The sequence below is a fragment of the Gouania willdenowi genome, chromosome 13, assembly GCF_900634775.1.
Source record: "Gouania willdenowi chromosome 13, fGouWil2.1, whole genome shotgun sequence".
In the NCBI taxonomy this organism is placed as follows: Eukaryota; Metazoa; Chordata; class Actinopteri; order Blenniiformes; family Gobiesocidae; genus Gouania; species Gouania willdenowi.
Genome location: NC_041056.1, coordinates 7,021,308 through 7,042,432, shown reverse-complemented (window position 1 = coordinate 7,042,432; position 21,125 = coordinate 7,021,308). Strand labels below are relative to the sequence as shown.

Below are 21,125 nucleotides of genomic sequence, written 5' to 3'. Positions count from 1 at the left end.
AGAAATCTGGAAAATGTGTGTCTCATCAATCACTGCACATTTCAGAGCGTTCTTTGGCCTCATTAGTGCACTCAGTCTTGCACAGACATTGATGGTGTTATTTGAAAGTGACCCCTGTGCCGACTTGTAAAGAAACTGCTTGAAGCGCGCTAAGATCAAGAGCACAATAACACGTCTGTTGTTCTTCTCTGGTCTGACGCAGACTGTCTGGATACCTCCAAGCTTCAGCTGTCGTTATCTGTCTACATGACACAACAGACCTGAACACCTGCACTATATTTAGACGGCTGCTTTTCTAATTGTGAGCATATGAACAGGTTGTACAGGTCATCTAGTGTGTGGAACAAATTTCAAAAAGTTATTTGCAGTCATCACTTAAAATATTAATCTGTGGCCTAATATGATGAAAGTCAAATGAGTGGAAGTTACAACTTTTCTTTTTTAGCGTAATATTAATTGGTGCCTTCGTCTGATCTCTAACCTGTTTTATTTCCAGTCTTAATAATAATTATCTTATTTCATTTAAGATGTCTTAGCCTCCGATTTTCCATGATCGTCTAAAAAGGATGGAAAAAATTGAATTCTCGTTCTGAAACAGAGAAAGCAATTGACCTGTTTGTTTTTCTCTCTCTCTCTCTTTATTTAAAATAACACAGAAATGCTTCACATTCATGTTTGGGGACTATCAACCATTTACACACTATTTTTCACTGGGAAACAGGTGATTGAATGTCGAGAACAACGTGTCAAACTCAAGGCCCGGAGGCCGAATCCGGCCCATCAGAGCATTCATTTCGGCCCACAGAAAACTAGAATGATAGACAAAACATGAATTATTGTGTAAATTACCAAGTAATTCAATTGTTTCTCAAATTCAGTGAAACTCCACAATATTTTTAGGGGATGGAAGTTTTCCCATGTTTATATCACATGAAGTCATGCAGTCATTTTTGATGGTGAATTATAAAAAGAAATCTCAATTTTTCCAAAAATCCTGCAATTTCTTACAACAAATTACACTAAAATTGGTTACAAAATCAATATTTTTTCAAGGGAATATCCTGCTATTTAAAATTAGAGCACAATAATGTTAAAATGTATCTTGCCTCCAATCACACGGCTGCATGGGATTATGCACAAAATGTAGCGGTGATTCAGCGTAACAATTTAGTTTAAGTAAATCATCTTAAATGAAGACCAGTAATTGACTCCATTAATTGTTTAGTATGTTTTGGGAAATTTAATGGCCAGGAATTTCATCTAAACAGGGAAAGATGACAACAGGAAAGCGTGAAGTGAAGCAGAAAACCATGAAGCAGAATTTGAGAGATTTGGAAACTAAATTTAAATTTAGAGGCCCTAGACATCCTGTTATGATCCAACTTACCCCAAGAAATGATGAAGTTCAGTACATTTTGCGCAGGTGTCCATTTCCAATGATCTTTGCTTGTTTCATCTTATAGAAAACAGGATAAGCGAACAGACTAGTCATAGTTTGCGTCCCCATTTTGCAAATTATACACAAAATTCTTTTAGCAACGAGTGTGTGATCATTTCCACATGGTGTGTAAAGAGGTGGCTTCAAACACGAGGCTTGACAACCCTTTCCCCAGGCTTTAGGTGTCATGCAAGAGATGAATCCTTCAGGGAAGCAAAGCATAAAGAGATTTTAAGATCTCTAAATGTCAGAGAATTTTGGTGAGGTCCCCATGTTTATAAAAGTTCATCTTTTCCTCTCAGCTTTTTAGTCTTCAGACCATCCTTTTCCTTTTGAATGCCATCCTGCCCTGTTTTCCTCTCCTATTCCCTCCTTTTCAGCATCCTGCAGCGTTTGTTATGTTTCTTCTTTGGAGCCACGAGGACAGGAGATCTTTAACCACCAGGAATGATTGATCCTCTATTGCTTCTCATTGTGCTTCAAAGCTTAAGTCAAGTATCTCCAGCTGGTTCTGGGCTTCTTTTTCCCCTATTCCTGATGGTCCCTCAGCGGGTCGGCCTTTTCGAGGCTCGCTCTGAGCCTCAGTTTACCCATCGACGTGCTCTTTAGTCCACACTAAGCAGCACATCCTGAACCCTCAATGATTGTTTTTTTTTTTTTTTAATCGAGATTTTGCCACTGCCGATTAGCCTTTGTCTGTGAAGTTTACTTTACAATGCTATTCAGTATACAAAAGTTTATTTTGTAGATGCAACAAAACCGTTATTATTATAGGAGTCAAGTCAAAAATGTTTCAGACCCAGTTCAACAGTAAAGCACAGCAAAAGCCACAAAAATGTGATTGTCTGTCCGAGGGCCACATTATTAACACTCATGTCAGCATTTATAATAATGACCAATCTGAACATCATTACAGAAAGAACAAAGGTGTTTGTGTCATTTAGTAGTCATTTTGTGTCTTTGTTGTCAATTTGTACATTTTGCTCTTATTTTGTCGTTTTGGGAGTAATTTTGAGTGTTTATATTATCCTGTGTTTGGTTGCTTTGTCATTTTGTACAATTCATTCTCATTTTGTGGTCATTTTGAGTGTTTTACTCTATTCTGTCTATTTTTTTTTGTCATTTTGTACATTTTACTCTCATGCTGTGTATTGTTGTCATCATTTTGTGTTTTTATAAGCATTTTGGTTGACATTGTGGATTTTTCTCTCATTTTGTACAATTTTTATTTTTTTTTGTGTGTTTTTTCGAGTCATTTTGTAGATATACAATATATACAAATTAGGCCGAGGGCTGCATGTGTCCTCTGGGCCACTAGCTGTAACATATGCCATATCGCTCTTGTGGAGATTTGAGCCAATCAGCGTTTGCTTATCATGGTTTCTGGTCTCCTTTTTGAAGTTTTAGTATTTCAATCCAACGTTTTAAGGATTATTTATTCCCAAGAAGACCAACAGGAATGGATTTTGATGTTGGACTTAACAGAAAAGGAGAAATGGGACTTAAATACCGGTGGATGCTCGTTGGATGCTACTATCAGCCATCTTACTGCAGATCCACTTATGCCTTCTGGCTGAACAAGGAAGACATCGTTAAACATGGAAGTCTGCGTCACCGTCAGAACAATCGGATGTCTTTGACCTCATCAAACCAGTTGGAGTTCAGCACTTCCTTGAGGAACTGGGAATGTGATGCATGATTTGGTGAATCAAGATGTGCTATGATCTTTTTATGCCATGTCTATCCCATCTAACCCACTAATCTCTAGTTGCAAGAGACATTAAAGCTATATAAGGAGTATAACATTCCTTCAGTGTTCCCATTTGTCTTTTCAGCCCCTCTGGTGCAACGTTCTGAAACTCATTTCTTGTAATAATAGACATGACTTTCATTCCCATTAAAACCTCAGCAGTGGAGCTCTGCCCTCCGTGAAGCCTTGCTTTCAGCATACATTTGAAATGCTGACAAAGAGCCAGAGGTTGCATGTGGCAGCATCGGTTGGGCTTTGAAGGGTTACATTTGCCAACCACTGTCTGAACCCACTATGCTCAACACATGGAGCAGCTGCTGAGAAATTGCGCTGTTACTTCAGCCTATCATCACTAGCCTCAGGGCTTTAATAGGCCAGTCTGAGCTTGGCTTCAGGGCTATAGGGGAGGGAGTGCACTTAACTCTGCTGGCTGGAAGAGGCTTTCTGTACCACGGGGGAATCTGATATGGACACCAGCTTGGCTGCAGGAACTTAAGTGAGATAAATTGCAAAGTAGCTAGTCAATCCTTTGCATTTGAAAGGTACAGACAGATGTTTATCTCACAAGAAATGCCTGTAGCCGTGCATCCTCCTGGCGATGAGGCAGGTGTGCATCCCAAGGTTGAGCCTCAAACTGATAAGGTTCACATGGTAACATTAAGATGCAGCGCTGTGCTGCTTCTCTCCTTGTGTGACAATGTGCCAAAACAAACCTCTGTGGACACTTCACTGTGTACTTCAAGCAACGTGGATTCTATGCCTCTCAACTTTTCCTCCAGACTCTGGAACCGTGATTTCCAAATGAAATGCAAAATTTCAATCTGGGATGATTTGAGCTGCCATGTCATCTGCTGTTGTTGGTCCATTGTGTTTTCTGAAGTCCAAAGTCAACGCAGCATCTACCACGAAATCTTACAGAACTTCATTCTTCCTTCTGCTGACGAGCTTTAAGGAGATGCTTATTTGATTATAAGCCAAAGGTACTAGTGATGCACCGAAATCCGGACGAAAATGGCCCAAAAGTGCATTTTCGGTTTTCGGCCGAAACACTATTCTCACCTAAATAAGCCGAGCAAAACAGGATGTTAAACCAGCGCGTACAATAAATGTTTCACGCCACAATCAAAGCACGCAGTGTGTGCATCTCCAACAACATGCTTGGACAATAAATACAGCAGAGAAGCCATTTTTTTTATCAAGAACTGCAATATACTTTGTGTTTTAATGAGAGAAAATATTTAAATTGACTCTCTCTGCAACCCAGTCAGTTATAGGCCTGTAAAAAAAATATTTAATGTATGAGTGGGATCAAGTAAAACTTTTTTTATTTTAAATTGTTTATTTGAATAAATGTATTCTTTGAAACATTGATATTAATTTATACAATTGTTACAGTACATTAGTACACATTAATAATTTTCATGTCGGTTCATCCCTATAAGTAACCAAAGCTGGTTGAATGATGATGGTGTTACTGTGCTGGATTAGCCAGAAAACTAGCCTGAACTGAATCTATTATTTTGTCAGGTATTGTCAGGAGGAAGTTGAGACCCACTATAGCAGATGACCTGAAAGCAGTGCCACAGGTTGATCACCTCCATGCCACGTCTTATTGATGCAGTCATTCATGCAAAAGGAAACACAACCATGTATTGAGTGCAAAGAAATGAACAGACTTTTCAGAAGTCTGACATTTCTGTTTAAAATATCCTTTTTTCCCTCCTTTTCTTATTTTTTATTGATCTTATGTAATGTTTAAATTTTCTGAGACACTGAATTTTGGGTTTTCATTATCTGTAAGCCATAATCATCAAAATGTCAAGAAATAAAGGCTTGGAATATTTCACTCTGTCATGAGTCTGTTTCACTTTCTGAAATAAGTGGAAAAAAATAATGATTTTTTTTTCATGATATTCTGTTTTTTTTTCTTCTTTAAATAGACCTGTAGCATAATATATTATGCAAAGCAGTTTCCATTAATGCATTTTTCATGTCTTCCCTATGGTTCAAAGGTATGAGCTGCTACAAAAGCAACTTCTCCGGCTGGAAGAGGCCGAAGGCGGCTACGAGCAGTTCACGCAGAGCTACAAAACCTTTGGTGTTCAGCGACAGCCTGACAACAGCCTGCACTTTAAAGAGTGGGCTCCAGCTGCAGAGGCCCTCTTCCTCACTGGGGACTTCAGTAAGTAGCCCGAGGAGGACTTTAGTTGCTCCTAAACAACATGAACCGAGCAGGATGCGCATTTAATCTCCAAATTGTTTCCTCTGGGATTAGGGTTGCTGCTGCATAATCACGTTTTACATTAGAGCTACAGTATTTGCATTATCCTGCAGAGTAAAAAATGTGAAATCCAACCCTATAAGGGATATAAAGGGTTCGGGTTTTAAACAAAAATGAATCAATGAATTAATCAAACTTTATTATATTATTCATTTCTCGTCCAAAGTGCTTTAAAGGATTTTACTAATGTGATTGACAAAATGTAAAATGACAAAGAGGTTTAGAGACTAACAAACATAACTGATTTAATAAAAGAATTGAAAAGATGACAAATAGGAAAGTAATATAAAACATTAAAATTTGCATTAAAACAGTAACAGTGAAAAACAACATTAATAAAATATTTAATAAATAATTAAAGAAAATACAATTATAAAGCACTACATAAAAGCCAGACTGGATAAATAGGTTTTCAGCTTGCGTTTAAAAATCATAATTATTCTCAGCTTCTCTCTGGTTTCCCAGGCACGCTGTTCCACCACCTAGGAACATAAACACTGAAGAAGTCCCAGTAAAACTCTTTAGAATAGGTAAAAGAGTACCAGAGGATCTGAGGGTCCTTACTTAAAATGTTTGTATACTAGAGCTGGGTATCAATTCACAAGGGCCCCGTTTGATGTGATTCACGATTCAATTCCATTTTCGACTTTTAAGTCACTGTAGCAATTTTACTTGGATTTGGACGAAATTCTCAGAGATCTAAAGCTGTAGATAATAGAAAGTGACTCCTACTTGGTGCAGTATTTAAAATATTCATGTTTACATTATGAATTGGGCCCATAGCACTGCATTACACACAGGAAAATACATAATAAATAATCCATTTTAGGGTTTTATTAATTCATTTTGGGCCATTCAAAGGATTAACATCTTTTAAACCGTGTTTCCTCATTGAAAGTTAAACTGATTGAACCCTTAATCAGGAAGTAGAAGATTCAAGAATTGAATCCATGTACATAAAAGCGCTGGGTTAAAAAAAAAAAAAAAATTAATTAATCGAATTAAATTGATTTTCCTTTGAATGGCCCAAAATCAGTTCATAAAAAAATGTATGTTTACATTAGGAATTGAGCCCATAGCATTACATACAATAGAAAATACATATTAAATAATTGATTTTAGGATTTTATAATCTAATTTTGGGTCATTCAAAGGGAAATCAACTCAAACTGATTATTTTTTTTTTTTTTTTATACCCAGCCCATTATGTACTATGGATTTGAAACCCTTTACTCATCCAATTCCTCAATTCTTGATACTTCCTGATTAATGTTAAAACTTACTCTAACATAAATCAATTTAACTGGCAATAAGGAAATGCAGCATCCAAGTTTCTTTATTATCATGCAGTAAGTCAACCATTTGTGCTGTGAAACATAGGTTTAGTGCAGTGGAACAAAAGAGAGCTAGGGCTGAGTTTTATATCAAGATTTCTACCAAAAACATCCAAGAGTTTGATAAGAGGAACTGGTTAGCAAAAAAAAGTACAAGTGCATGCTCAAGTGCATGCTCACTCACACGTGCTGTCCCTAATGAGATCAACAGTCATGTTGATGTTGTGCCGCTGGGAGTTAATGAAAGTGCTTGTGTAGGATTTCACACTTGTGACTTTGACCCAGTATCATCTTTCTGCTAAGACGGTATGGTTTTTGGTCCATATTGTTCAGTCTTAACCAATGCAAAATCTTTTCAGTAATTTTATATATTTGACCTTTATTTTACCAGGTAAAAATGTTTGAGAACCAGTTTACAAACAATTGTAATAATAACAATGGTAATAACTGCTATAACACATCTTTAGCCCACTAAATTTAATAAATTTTTTTACAAGATGCATTAATAATGATCTCTTCCTGCACAGTGATTTGAAAACCTGTGAAAGGTTCATTGCTAGTTTTTGGACGGTGATGAAAACAAGTGTATATCGAATAGAATAGAGTTTATTGGAATATGTACAAGTTAAATAGAGCAGTTTATTTATTATTGTGCATGTCCTTGAGTCAGATGGAAAAATGACAAACAACAAATCTGCCAAGACAGTATAACAGTAGAAGGTGAAAAAACAGAAGTATACTTTACAAAAAGATGGATAAACTTAATAAGACCTGTATTCGCAAGGTGATATTTAGCAATTGAAAGTTGGCAAAAATGACAACCTGTATCTGGAATTGTTGAGAAGTTATATAATGCAGGAAAAACAGGAGACTGACTTTGACCTTAAATATGATCTTGCGTGAAGGTCAAGGTCACACATTGAAAGGAAATGTTGTTCAATGGTACCAGTCCGAGCACTCTCTCAATTTGTGGCCAAGTTATAGGAAAAAGGTTATTTTTTTCTTTCTTTTTTTGTGAGGTCATGAACTTTGACCCGTACAAATCCTTTTACTGGTAAGCCGTACAGCTTTGGTCCAACAAAATAAAATATTCTACTTGAGATGACCTTTTCATGAATGTAAGCATCAATTTTGTGCGATAAATATTTGTAGAGATATGGAATTTTTTTGTTTTTTGACGCATGACTCGACCTTGACCATGACATTTTGGCACCAAAAAAGGTTGACTGCACATAGGGAAACATTTTTGTTTTTTCTTAGCTTGACTCAAGGTCACACATTGAAAGGAAATGTTGTTTAAAGGTACTAGTCTGAGCACTGCATCATGTATGTTTTTTTGTGGGTTTTTTTTGTGAGGTCATGAACTTTGACCCCTACTGATCTTTTTACTGGTACGTTGCACAGCTTCGTTCCAATTAATGAAAAATACTCCACTTGGGATGAGCTTTTCATAAATGCCTTGACCTTGACCTTGACCAATACATTTTGGCACCAAAAAAGGTCGACAGACCATCCTTGACATTGCCCCTATGAGATGACATACTTGTCATTAGTGCTGCATTAATTGCCCAGGAGGAGTTTTAGGACAAAGCAAGTTGCGGAAGAAAAATAATAACTCCTACAATTTTCAATTGCCAAATACAACCGACATAAGAGAAAGTGAGGTATTTAGGATATCTAATCAACTAGTAACTGGATGTAAATCAACAACCTTAATAATTTTAACATCAGCTTTAAGGGATTGTTGAATTTTAGTGCGAAAGGACATTTTGAAGAAGAGCAAACATCTTGTCTTATTTGGCTTCTGCTGGCTTGTAGCTCATTTTATTGCTGATGAATACTGAAAGCAGAGTGTGGAACTTTTCACCTTTTTTGTCTTGTTGTCGGTTCAGTTGTACAAATTTCTCAGCTTGTGTGTTTGGAAATCTTTACTAGTTTTGGCCCTTCAGGCATCGTGCTATTGTTTTAAAGTGGCTAGCAGCAGGCTTGAGGAGCCTAATACTTTTCTATTTTTTACCAGAGCAATCAGTTTGAAAAGTAATGTTGAAACTAAGAAGGGAAGAAGAAAAAAAGCATAAAGTTACACCAACTGCTGGAAATAGACGGAAGAGGTTTCACTGCTGACAGAAAGGTTGCATATCTTTCTAGTGTGTTAAATAAGGAAATTTGACATCTCTCATGAGCACAAAAGGGCCAAAAAAGTTCAGGAAATGTGGGCGCACTGTGGTACAAGGCTTTAATCCTTTTTGATCAACCAACCTGGGAGTTGGGAATGTGAAAGAAATTGATTACACAGGATAAACTTGCATACGGAAGGGGGATTTTTTGAAAGTGGGAGGGTTTGTTAATATTTTAGTAGCTAGTTATTTCATCATCAAGAGTGCAACCTCAGTGTTTGCACTGAAATCTCTATTCCCCCTAGTCCTAACTTTGAAAGTAATTTCAGGTTAATTGGCTTTAAGATGTATTTTTTTCAAAAACTGCAACTGCCAACTACTAATAAATTTAAAACTTCCAGAGACGATAATTTTTTATTAGATAAAAACATGGTTTAGGCCTCACAGATCAATAAATCCAACATTTGCTTGAAAAAGAAAAGTAAAAGGTTGAAATTGCTGCTCGAAAAGTTCATTTTGATCTCCACTGTAAACAATCGGTTTATCGACATTGTCGGAAAAGTTTAGCTTATTGCATCGTGGGATGTGGAGTCCCGTAGACGGATGCATAGAAGTGTTTTCACTTGATTCTTACGGTGATTTATTGTGTTTGCCCCCAAAAAATCTACCAAAGTGACTTCCCAACACATTTTTGGCGTCTTCGCAGACTGAAAGTTGCGGCAAAACAATGGTGGATGGTTTTTTTGGGGGAGACTTACACAGAAAAATCTAAATCCAGCTGAAAATGAATGAGCGAGGTGATATCAAGGGGAATTCAGAGAACAAACTAGAACAAAAATGGTGTCAAGCCAATCACTATCCTTGAATGGTGAAGAAACAAGAAATCAAGTTGGGCCATATTCTCCGGTCTGGACTTGAACACTTTTTTTACGCACTTGCGTATTCTTCGGTTCAGGTTCCTGACACACCCGAGTCACAGTTAAAATCTATCTTTTCCTGCCTCATACTAATGACAGATTCACGTTTGTTTGTGTGGAAAGCCTGATTTTGTTAACTTCTTACATTCCTGCATTCAGAAATGACCAGCACGCATTAGTCATCGTCATCAATTTTTCACTTGTTATTTACTCTTGCAGTGAATCAAACTGTGGCTTTTCATTGTACACAGTGTTAAAATATTTGGACATACTGTAAGTCTGATCAGTGTGGACAAAAGTCTGACATCTGCCAGTTTCATTGTAACAAGCTGCAACCAGTGTTCACACTTCCGGTGCGCACAGCTGATCAGCTCCGAGACGCTGCTCCCACCCCTATCAGGAAAAGGAGTGTATGGCATGGATAAAACACAATTAAATCTAATACATGTTGTCCTGCCTAGATCTGGTTAATGTGAACATGAAATCTTTTGGTGTGCTTTTCTGTCAATAAACCCAGTGTTTACATTAGAGATCAAAACAAACTTTGGAGCGTCAGTTTCAACCTTTTACAGCTTTCTTTTGTTGAGTAAATTATCTTAGATGTATAGATCTATGAGGCCAACACAATGTCTTCATCTGATTTTTAAAAAAAAAGAAAAAAATCATCATTTCTACCAGCTTTAAGTTTAAAGTTTTGCTAACGCTAAAACGACCTCACAGAAAAGTTCATGGTTCATGGTCCTCTTCTTCAACAGCTTCATGAGTAACTACAGGATGGTATACAACATTGTTCATCTCTTGCACAAAAGCAATAGAAATCAGCTCAAGTTATTACCTTGAATAATAAAGCAAGAAAAAACTTGTATCTGAAAGTAGATTAACAGAATTTTTTTTTTCAAGATTATACGCTTTGAACACATGCAACACACTGACACAAATGACCAAAGTAATTGTACTCTATTTGACTAACATTATGATAAAATGTAATGAAATGGTTTAATGTTAAACATTTATACAATGTGGATTATTTCCGGCTCACACCCCTTAAATGTTTTCCCTTCATAACATTTATCTCTGTGCTACAGCCAGCCTGCACTAAGGCCCTGTAGGCAATTGTTACACTGATGGCAATGTATTAATATGTAAAAAAGGACTCTAGAAGGCTAATATTAATACAGTCAAGATGAAACTGTGCACATAAGAGCAGATTTGTCAATTTGTTCAGCTCCCCTACGCATGCTGGGTGCTAGTTAGCTCGGTTACTGCCATCCCCTGTTCACATACCTTTTCATTTTTTAATTATTTCACTAGAACTTGGTCAGGTTGTATTTTGACATGACTCAGTCATATTATGGTTTATAGCTCCTCCTACACAGTTTGTCCAATTTTGACAAATAAGCTATCAAAACGTTCAGAAAGTTCCAGAGATTTATGCTTGTACTTTTATAAAAATTGAACTTTTTGAGTTATTACATTTTTGGTGAAACTTCATTGACCTTTCAGCTCGATCCCATTTTTAGAGTGGACAGCTTGTTTAGCTAGAGTGGAGCTGCTCCAGTTCTTACCTTCAAATCTTTGCAAACAAATTACAAACAATTCAAACTTTAACATGTTAAGCTAATATGTTCAACCTTATTGCTAATTTTAAGCTATTGCTAGGTTATTGTTTAGCTAATGCTAGTTTTATATTATTGTTTGGTTAGTGCTAATGCAAAGATAATGCTATTTTTTGGTTAATGCTAAGTCAGTGTTAATGCTAAGATAATGCTATTGTTAGCTTAATGTTAAGTTGAGGCTAGGTTAGTGCTAATGCAATGATAATGCTATTGTTTTGGCCAATGTTAGGTTTATGTCAATGCTAGGTGAGTGCTAAAGCTAAGATAATGCTATTGCTAATGCTAGGTTTATTTTAATGGAAAAGTAATGCTAATGCTAAGTTAATGCTAATATCATTGCTAGGTTAATGCTATAGCTAGGTGAATGCTAATTTTAGGTTAGTGCTAATGCTAATATTGGGTTAATGTTAATGGTAGCTAATGCTATGGTAATGCTAAGCTAATGCAGTGCGACGTGGGTCAGCACCTGCATCCTCACTTGCATTTTCTTCAGGAAATGCAAATATTCTTGTTTGATTATTTGAATTTCATAGTAAAGGAGGAAGCAGCCCAGAGTCCTAGTCATTAATATAGTATAGTTGTTGTTTTTTAGTAATAAATTAATAAATAGTGATGAAATATGACTTACCAGTGAAAAGCATTGGTGTGGTGTCTGGTCACTGTACGAGCATCCCCCTCTGATTCCTTTTCCATTTGTTTTTTTGTTTTGCCTCATGAATAACAAACAGATACCCATTTTCAAACTTATAATGTATAACCTAAATTGACATGCCAAGGTGTTCACTCTAACAAATGCTTTATGTCTAGATTAGTTCTGTCACGCCAATGACAATTGGAAATCTGTGCTAAGGAGATAATGAATGTGAGCTTTTCTCTGTTGTTCCGTCGCAGATAAAAACTCATTGAGGAGCGGAGAAGCATTTTATCAGTTCCTCTATTTGATGACGGAGACGGCTGATTTACTGTCGCAAAAGTCAAAGGTTACAGACGACGAAGCTGAGGAGGAATACAACAAGAAAGATTTATATGAAAGCTTTTAGGGGAGAGAGAGACTCTGCAAAGACAGATTGTAAAAGTCAGAAATAAAGGCCTCTAACTCTGGGAATTATTGTAAAAAAGAACAAAAGTCTGAGTGGTCACTGCCAGCGGTTGGTGGCATGAGAAAAAAGGGCATAACACAGCCAGAAATAATAGAATAAAAGGACACTGAAGATGTATACAGTATTAATGCTGAACTTAAGATTAACCTTAATTGCATCGATATTGAGGTTTTTACTACTGCAATAACCTAACCTCAGATGCTGAGGTTTATTTTTCCATCTCCATCATTTGAGTGATATACACATATGTTCACCAATTAAAATTTCCGAGAACCGCCTTCCTGGGCTGCTGACCAATCAGAGATGGTTACAGGACACACTTGTATGCACTGCAGTGAGTCTCTGAGTGCGCTAACAACAATTACACTAGAGTCCTATAAAATTCACGTTAACGGAATCACGGAATCAACCAATAAAAATGGAATCTACTGTTGAATGCGGAAATGGATAGAATCGGGTTGAAACGCCGTCACCGTGAGGAAAAGGACATTTTTTAACACGGAATTTGGAAAAAAAAATAAAACGCATATGCATTTAAATATATAAAATATTTTTAAAAATCGGAAATTGAATTGCAATCGCAATATCTGTCAGAAAAATTGCAATTACGTTTTTTGTCAAAATCATGCAGCCCTATACAGTATATATCTTAATAATTTAGAATCTTGTGTTGTGTGTTGGTAATAACCTCTACTGCCTTTGAAGGACAAAGGTGATACAGAGATTACAGTTAAGGTTTTCTTTTGTTCAGACAACTTTTTTTAGGAAATTGACTTATTTCCTGACATGTTTCGACTTTCAACTTCCAGTCTTCCTCAGAGGTTTCTACTGATCTCTTTGATGTGTCCTTATGAGTTCTTTCTGGGTGTGGCCAATTTTAGAGTTCTTTCAGGCTGGCCACGCCCCCTGTCACCCGATGGTCTCTGGAGAGGAGAGTCCCAGGTGTGGGAACTCAGTTTTTAAACATAAAAAAACAATTATTTTAGTATTAACTGGATGGTCGGGTACAAATCTCGACTGAGTTTACTGGGTGCTGTTCTCGTACTTATTCTACTCTACGCGTGTGGTCTTGTTCCTTGTAATAAAAAATCTGGATATTAGGTTATCTGGAGTTTCTGAATTTTAGATAACACTTTTTACTACAATAACTTCACTCTAACGCTTTCTTTTAAAGTCCTCCATAAATCCCTTTCCCTTGTTTCTCCCCCGCCGCCTCACAAGGTTGCAACACTACTCTATCTTGTGATATTTTCCCTTCTAATTAAGCTTAGCTTAACCTTTTTTAGGGAGGGCTGGTGATGCTTACAACTAAGCAATATAATAAAGGCTGTTTCCATTGGTCCGGCCCTTCCTGTGCACATCCATCCGCATGCGCAGTAAGCTGAATGCCGGTAGTTCTGTCACTGCCGGACCCGTGTCCTTCTAGCTATAGTTCCATCAGTTTTATTTTAGCGCTAGCCCTAACCCTAACACTATCCCTATCTCTATCCCTAACCCTATCCCAGGAAATACCCTAAAGTGTTTCTTTTTTTTGTATATGTATTTTAAAGGTGGAATTTGCTGTGAGTCTCTGCTACTTAATTTGGTGCTGAAATCCTTTTTCTTTGCCCTCAGATGGCTGGAACAAGTTCTCCAACCCGTACACCAAGAAAGAGTATGGAAAGTGGGAACTGATTCTCCAACCCAAGCATGACAATTCTCCAGCTGTGGATCACAACACCAAGCTAAAGGTAGTGAGGAGAGAACATCATGCCTATTAGTTCACCCCTCAGTCGGTCAGCTCACCTCAGCACCGCTGGTAGTCGGCGCTGTAGTGTTTGATGTGAGAATGCTTGTAATGTGTAATTTGTTGTGTCTCATGGAGCTAGTGAAAAGCTGGTGTGTTGATGCCATCAGTAGCACTAGTACAGTGCCTATCAAAAGTATGTATTCATATAGTGGGAGGAGCTAAGTAGAGTTGTCAATTATAGGCAAAATCAGTATGTGTTTGAAGGTTGGATGTAAAGAGTACATATTCAATGGGACATGCGCATAATAAATGTGTTTGTTGTTTTTTTTTTTTTTATATATTTTTTTTTGTTTGGTGTATTTTTCTGTCATGTAATGTGTATTTTTGTACCTTTCTTTGTGTTGTGCATTTTTTGTATAATTATTGTTTTTTTTGTTGCCATTGTAATGTGATTCTGGAGTCATTTGGTGTATTTTTGTATCTTTTTTAGTGTAGTTTTGTGCATTTCTGTTGTCATTTTTGTATTTTTTTGTATAAATATTTAGGTTTGTGTATTTTGACTCATTTTCATGTTTTTGTTGTTGTTTGGTGTATTTTTCTGTAATGTATGTTTTTTTTGGAGTCATTTTGTGTGTTTTTGGAGCCGTTTTGTATATTTTTGTGCATTTCTATTGTCGTTTTGTGTGTGTGTGGCCATGTGTGACTCTCTCCATCGCCTTCGGGGGTTCTCTCTCACACACACGCACGTGCACGCACCGCGTGCATGCACATGCTTAGACACAGGTTGTTGAAATGCGAGTGTCTCACGCCCAATGCGTGAGACTTGAGAGAAAAAAACAGACTCGGAAGTACCACACAAAATAAACGGTTTGCAAATAAGTCCAAAATAATGGATGCACACCATGGGGCCATGTGGTCTTCTTCTACTGATTATTAGAGGTTGTAAATTAACAGATTGGTGCGCTAGCTCCCCCTCACACTGAGGTCAAAAGCTGAATAGGTTTCACTTCTGGGTAAACGTGAATGTGCCATGCGGATGAAATAAAATTAAAATAAACGTTTTGCAACACCCAATAAGTCCAAAATAATGGATGCACACACTCAGGCTATGTGGAACGCTATTAAAAAAGCTTCAAGTCGAACGGACACCGCGTCGGGGAGAATTTCGCTCCATAAACACGCACTCACGCAGAACTTCCTTGCTTTTATAGAGAGATGTCATGGTCACAGAGCAGGACAGGGGACTATTGTACGTCCACACACAGAGTCCAAATGATGACTTTTATTCCAGCTAGCATCCCTCAGGACATTCTGCTGTGATTCTAATTATTGCTTATGTATCAAAATACTAGATTTGGGAGTCGCTGCTTTTACTTCTCAGAACAACATGTAAAGCTCAGTTAGATGATTAATGAGTGCACATATTGTGCAGCTGTTTGTTAATAGATGCTCCTGTGTGGCATTTTGCATCAGCGTATTTAACCCAGGATTGTCTTTCTGGTCAGACTTTATTTGATAAAATTATCTAAGATTTATATTGTATATCACCATTTTGAGAAAACATATTGAGATATGAGTTTTGGTCCATATCGCCCAGCCCTAGTAGGAATGTTCACAGCACTTCAATGTTAATAAAGGTTGACCTACCAGATTCTTATCACATAATTGTATTTAGTAAGTGGGTATTTTAGATTTCTTGCACACCTATCTTAAAATATAAGGAATACTGGAGCTTGGTTGGGCGGGTGGGACGGCTCGTAGTGGGCGCCAGAAAATTTCCCTTATTTTCAAATCCAAAACTTGACAGGTATGCATATGTGTAATCCATAAAAGTCTAGCATGGTTCCCTAGTTTTGCGTTTTAATTAAATTGACAGTTTTGTTGAGTTTCCATGCCAATTAAAATGTAAAAGTCATAATCTGAACCAGTTACAATTCAATTATGATTACAACAGATGTTTTCAATTATAATTATGCCATAATTGTAATTAATTTTCAATTATGCAATTACATTTATAATTGACCCCAAACCTGGTATGATTGGTTATATGCTGGAGTAAATAATGAATCAAGGTTCAATACAGAAGTTGCACCCTACATCATACACTGTCTTGTGTGGTTGAGAAACAACTGGGATGTGAGCTGCTAGGTGTTGCTATGGAACACTACTGCACCCTGGACACACTGCCCGGCTCCCATTGTCAGCGTAGGTCAGTCTAAGGACGATAAGAAGCAGATGGAAATGCTGGCACCTGGCCTTTCCTCATGCACCCCTGCTGCCAGCCAATGGCTGCCTCGCTGTGAGCTCCACTTTAGAATTAGTTCCATAGCTCTCCTAGCCTAGCTCCAACCGCTCTCATGTAGAGATGCCTGCTCCTCTGTACCCCCTTTGTTCAGGGCCCCAATTAGTTGTCATAGGCGAGCAGTGTCCTGTGGTGTGTATTTACAAAGCACTGCTATTGCTGTAAAATGTACAACACAGCACACAGGCTCATCTTACTGTATGTGTGTGGTTTGGAAAACAATTTGCCTCCATATCTTGTGGTATATAAAAAAAAATATTGGAATAAACAATCCAAACAGTCGCTTCTTACTGATCAGCATAGGCGAAGTTTAAGATTCTTGCCAGAAGGGGCAAAACAAACGAGTTCTGATGAACTACGGCCTGGCTCGCGGAACGTCTCTGCACCAAATAATTCAGTGAGATGACTCGGTTCCACAGAGTAAAACAAATGAAATTGTGCTTGAATTTCCTTTGAATCGATATATCACATGAATATGTTCCAATAAATTCAGAAATTAACTGATTCAACGAGCATTAACGGAGGAGTAGTCATTTGAAAAATGCGGGTCCTGGGGTGCCCCTGGCGCCCCCGTGACACATACAGGGTAATTGGCCCCATTTATTTATTGGTATGTACTAATGATTTAGTACCACTAACCGTCGTAATATTTGACTTGAAAATAAATGAGAAATCTACATTTTCTTTTTTTTCTTTTGGGGCCCCTTGGCCCCTAAAGCGTACACATCCATAGATTATACCTACCAAATTTTAGCCCAGTCGACAAAAAAGGTCGATCGCGTTGTTTAATGTTGTAAATTCATAATAAACTCAAGCCGGAGGTCTGCTTTTTGCGTCATTTTTACTGCAGTGCCATGCATGAACTGCTGGGTACAGTGTCGCTTCACTATTTACATTGTGAAGAAGAATTGTTTTAAAAAGTTTGTGACCATACTACACACCTGAGGTACAAAACTTTTAACCACTAGTGAGAGCAATGAATTCCGAATAATTTAATTCGGAATAGTTAACTCCGAAAGAACATGAGAAAGTGTAAAAGTACCAAATGCTCAAAGAACAACTGGAGCAGATGTGGAAGGCCAAAGTCCATGTTTTCTCTGCAGTAGAAGGAGCACTGGGGGCAGTGACCCCCAAACTAGGAGAGTGGTTCCACAGTCCTACGTATCTCATTAATCTTTAGAAAATCACATGCTTGTGCTGCCAATTTCACTTGGGTTGCTTTGCCACTCCTGCTGATGATCCAGCTGCTTATTTAGGTATTACTTAATCTTATTTCATATTTAATGATCTATATAATTAAGTAGTTGGATAATGTCAAAGACATTTATAGGATGACATATGAACACAAATGGTTTGTGACGTTGAACGTTGAGGCAGTAAGTAAATTCACTATTGGAAAGGAAAGAAACGAAATTGTAATTGAAAACATCTGTTGCTGTTGTAATCATAATTGAATTGTAATTAAGTTCAGATCATTGACTTTTCAATTGCAATTGGCATGGAAATTCAATAAAAACTGTCAATTTAATTAAAACGTATAACTGGGGAACCATGTTAGTTTTATGGCTTACACATATGTAGTAAATTATTAAAAATATGTTTCATATCAAGTTGTCCCACTACAATACAGTAGTGACATTTCAGTATACTGACAGACTCCAAAGACATGAATACCAATATTTTTGTGGATAAGGAAGCCTAACAAAGTAACCAAGAGATAGAAAAACTAATTTGATGTAAGATAATGTTTTTCTTATTGTATTTTACAGCTGTTTCAAGACACGGGTCAAAACTGACCTGTTATCATAGGAGAAGCTGTCACAGGGTTAAGTTTTATTTATTAAATGGGGAGTATCATGTAAAAATCAATTTTTCAAGCTTGATATCATGTTAGTGTGTCATTCCCTCCTGAAAAAAATACCTCCAGTGTTGCTCAGATTGATTCATGTATTTTTGAATAATCTTTAAATCTCCTGCCAGCAGCCATTTTCCTGCTGTTTTGCTCGAGGGGACGAGGCTCCGCCTTGGGGACTCCTATGTTTTCTTCCTGAGTTCAGCCCACAGGTATACCGGTTCATACCAAATACCGGTATATATTTTCATTATGAACTATTAATACACTGCCGTACCGGTGAATTTGATTACACAACTTTCAGAACGCTACGCTGCGCCGCGTTTCAGACCGACCCAGTAGCGCTCTGGTGTTAGTTGCGGTGTAAATCATACGTGTAAATGGATAACAAAGACACAATTGAAAGCTCTGAAGCTGCATGAGAGCATGTGCCTATGTCTCATGTCTCTGCTACATGAGAACAACACTTAAGGCACGGTTAGCTTAGCATAACGGCAGTTCGGCAGTAATACACAAAAAAAGAGAGCAAAGGATTTGTAATTCCTATAACGCGGAAATAAGTGGAAATGGTGGAGCTGCAAACAAAACGCTACTGAGTATGCAGCATTTAAAGCTAGAAATCAAGCTAATGCTAAAGCTAAATGCTAAATGGACGTTGTTGGGTTCTTTCTTTCTTACTAAAGACTTTATATTTTGTTCAGCGCTTTGGGATGACTTTGTTGTATTTTGTGCTATATAAATAAAGTTGAATTGAATTAAAGCTAAGCTAGCACGCCAAAGAGCCATTGGGCTGCTATTACAAACTTGTATTTCTACAAGTGTGGAATTATTCTACAATATTCACTCATTGTGACAGTAAAATAGACCATCCTAAAGCCTGGTTTAAGGTTCAGTGTCAGGTTGTTTTGTTTTTACGAAAGTTGGTGGTACCAAATCATTGGCACATACCAATATACAGTATAAATGGGGACCATTATCCCGTACGTGTCACGGGGGCACAAGAGGCTCCCCATTTTTCAAATGACTACTCCTCCGTTAGTTCTTGTTAGTATGGAATGCAGTTTGTTATGAATACTCTATGAATGAATATGATGAAATGCTCACAGCCCATTTTTTTAAATGGGGCACGGGGGCCCACCCCTCATTTCCGGTAATTTCCAAATAAATGGGAACATAGTCGTGTGATATATTGTTTCAAAGGCAATTTAACGTAGATTAGGATCTTATGTCGCACAATTTGATTTGTTTTACTCGGTGGAACCGAGTCATTTGACTGAATTCTCAGGAAAGTGGTACAGTACGTGCTGTTTGGCGTGGAGATGTTCCTTGGGCCTGGCCGTAGTTCATCTGAACTTGTTTTTTCAACGTGTGCTCTAAAACAATAAATAAAGAAATTTAACTTTAGTAATTGAGAATGTAATTGTGATTGACTTTCAGTGGAAAAATTATAATCATAGTTGGAAAAAATGCTGGTCACCGTAATCGTAGTTTATTTGTAATTGAACATGGATAATTGAAGGTGTATTTGTAATTGAAAAACGTAATTGACTCCAATCCTGGTCAGCCATGTTAAAGCCATACAACTCTTAACATATCTTGTACGTCCTCTTATTTCTTGTAATGAGATACGTGTGAAACAAGTTCAGTTATATAAAGCTGCTTTTACACAGTGACCCAAAAAAGCAATTTGCATATGGACACAAGAGCAAATTGTAAACAATTAAGCTCACTCTTAAAATCTAGCCAAATAGGAATGGACAGGGTTGTTTCTCTCAGCCTTTTTTCTGTAATGTGCCTAATGCTGACCAATTTATCTGAAGGACTGCTTTTCTAACTTCCTCTATACCAGTCCATTGATCCAACTATCTTTCCTTAATCCTATAAACTGTGAAGCATGTCATAAGGCTATCCTGGCAGCTAACCCCCAGGTGTCCTGGCCATAATGGGTAGAAGAAAAAAAAACACCCCAGAGGGGAGTCGGCAAAGTAACTCACAGGCAGGTGGCATTGGAACAGTCATTACTTTACAACATTGGCCAAAATTAGTTGGGTTTTAATGGTGACCCTGTAGGGGACTAAGAAGGGTGAATACAGACTGGGGATTTTTTTGATGGGCTTTTCCAACCTCATGCTGGCTTGCTCGTTTTTCTCCTGTAATGGTGGCCAAATAACTTGTCGAATTTCCAAACCATATTTATTGTACCTCCTTTCAACTCGGAATTGCAGACTTGATAGGCCAGAGACAGAAAATAATGATTTTTAGATTCTCAATTTTTCTAAATTGTATCCTAGCTCACGCCTCATCTCTAAATGGGCCGTGTGTCTGTGGGAAAGTGAATAAGACTTGGACCCCTCACTAAGGATAACACAGCAGAATTACCACTGACGTTAGACTCATCACAACAGGTATTCTGATCAATACTGCAGCAGCTTTTTTAGCCTGTTGTCTTCACAGTTCTGTGGATGGTGGTGGATGTTAAGGCTGTGATTATTTGCTTTGGGAAGCAGTTTTTGTGCTCGTGAAGAAGGGCGGTACCTAGGCTGACAGTTTTGTGAAAAATGTTTAGCTTATTGGTTGAACAATCCGCTCCATCTCTATAATGGATGGGGAGTAACGGCACACTTTAGGATGTAAGCATTTCATGGCTGGGAGATGTAAATAAATGCTGACTGAAAAATCGTATGGGGCT

General features: G+C 37.6%; 1 protein-coding gene across 1 annotated transcript in view; it reads left to right on the top strand.

Annotated features, from left to right (window-relative positions):
• gbe1b (glucan (1,4-alpha-), branching enzyme 1b) overlaps nt 1–21,125 on the top strand; it is a 144,262-nt gene that overhangs the window by 6,092 nt on the left and 117,045 nt on the right. The window contains exons 2-3 of the mRNA XM_028464627.1: nt 5,201–5,370; nt 14,168–14,283. Coding sequence (XP_028320428.1) covers nt 5,201–5,370; nt 14,168–14,283 — 286 coding nt within the window. The remainder of the gene's footprint in view (nt 1–5,200; nt 5,371–14,167; nt 14,284–21,125) is intronic.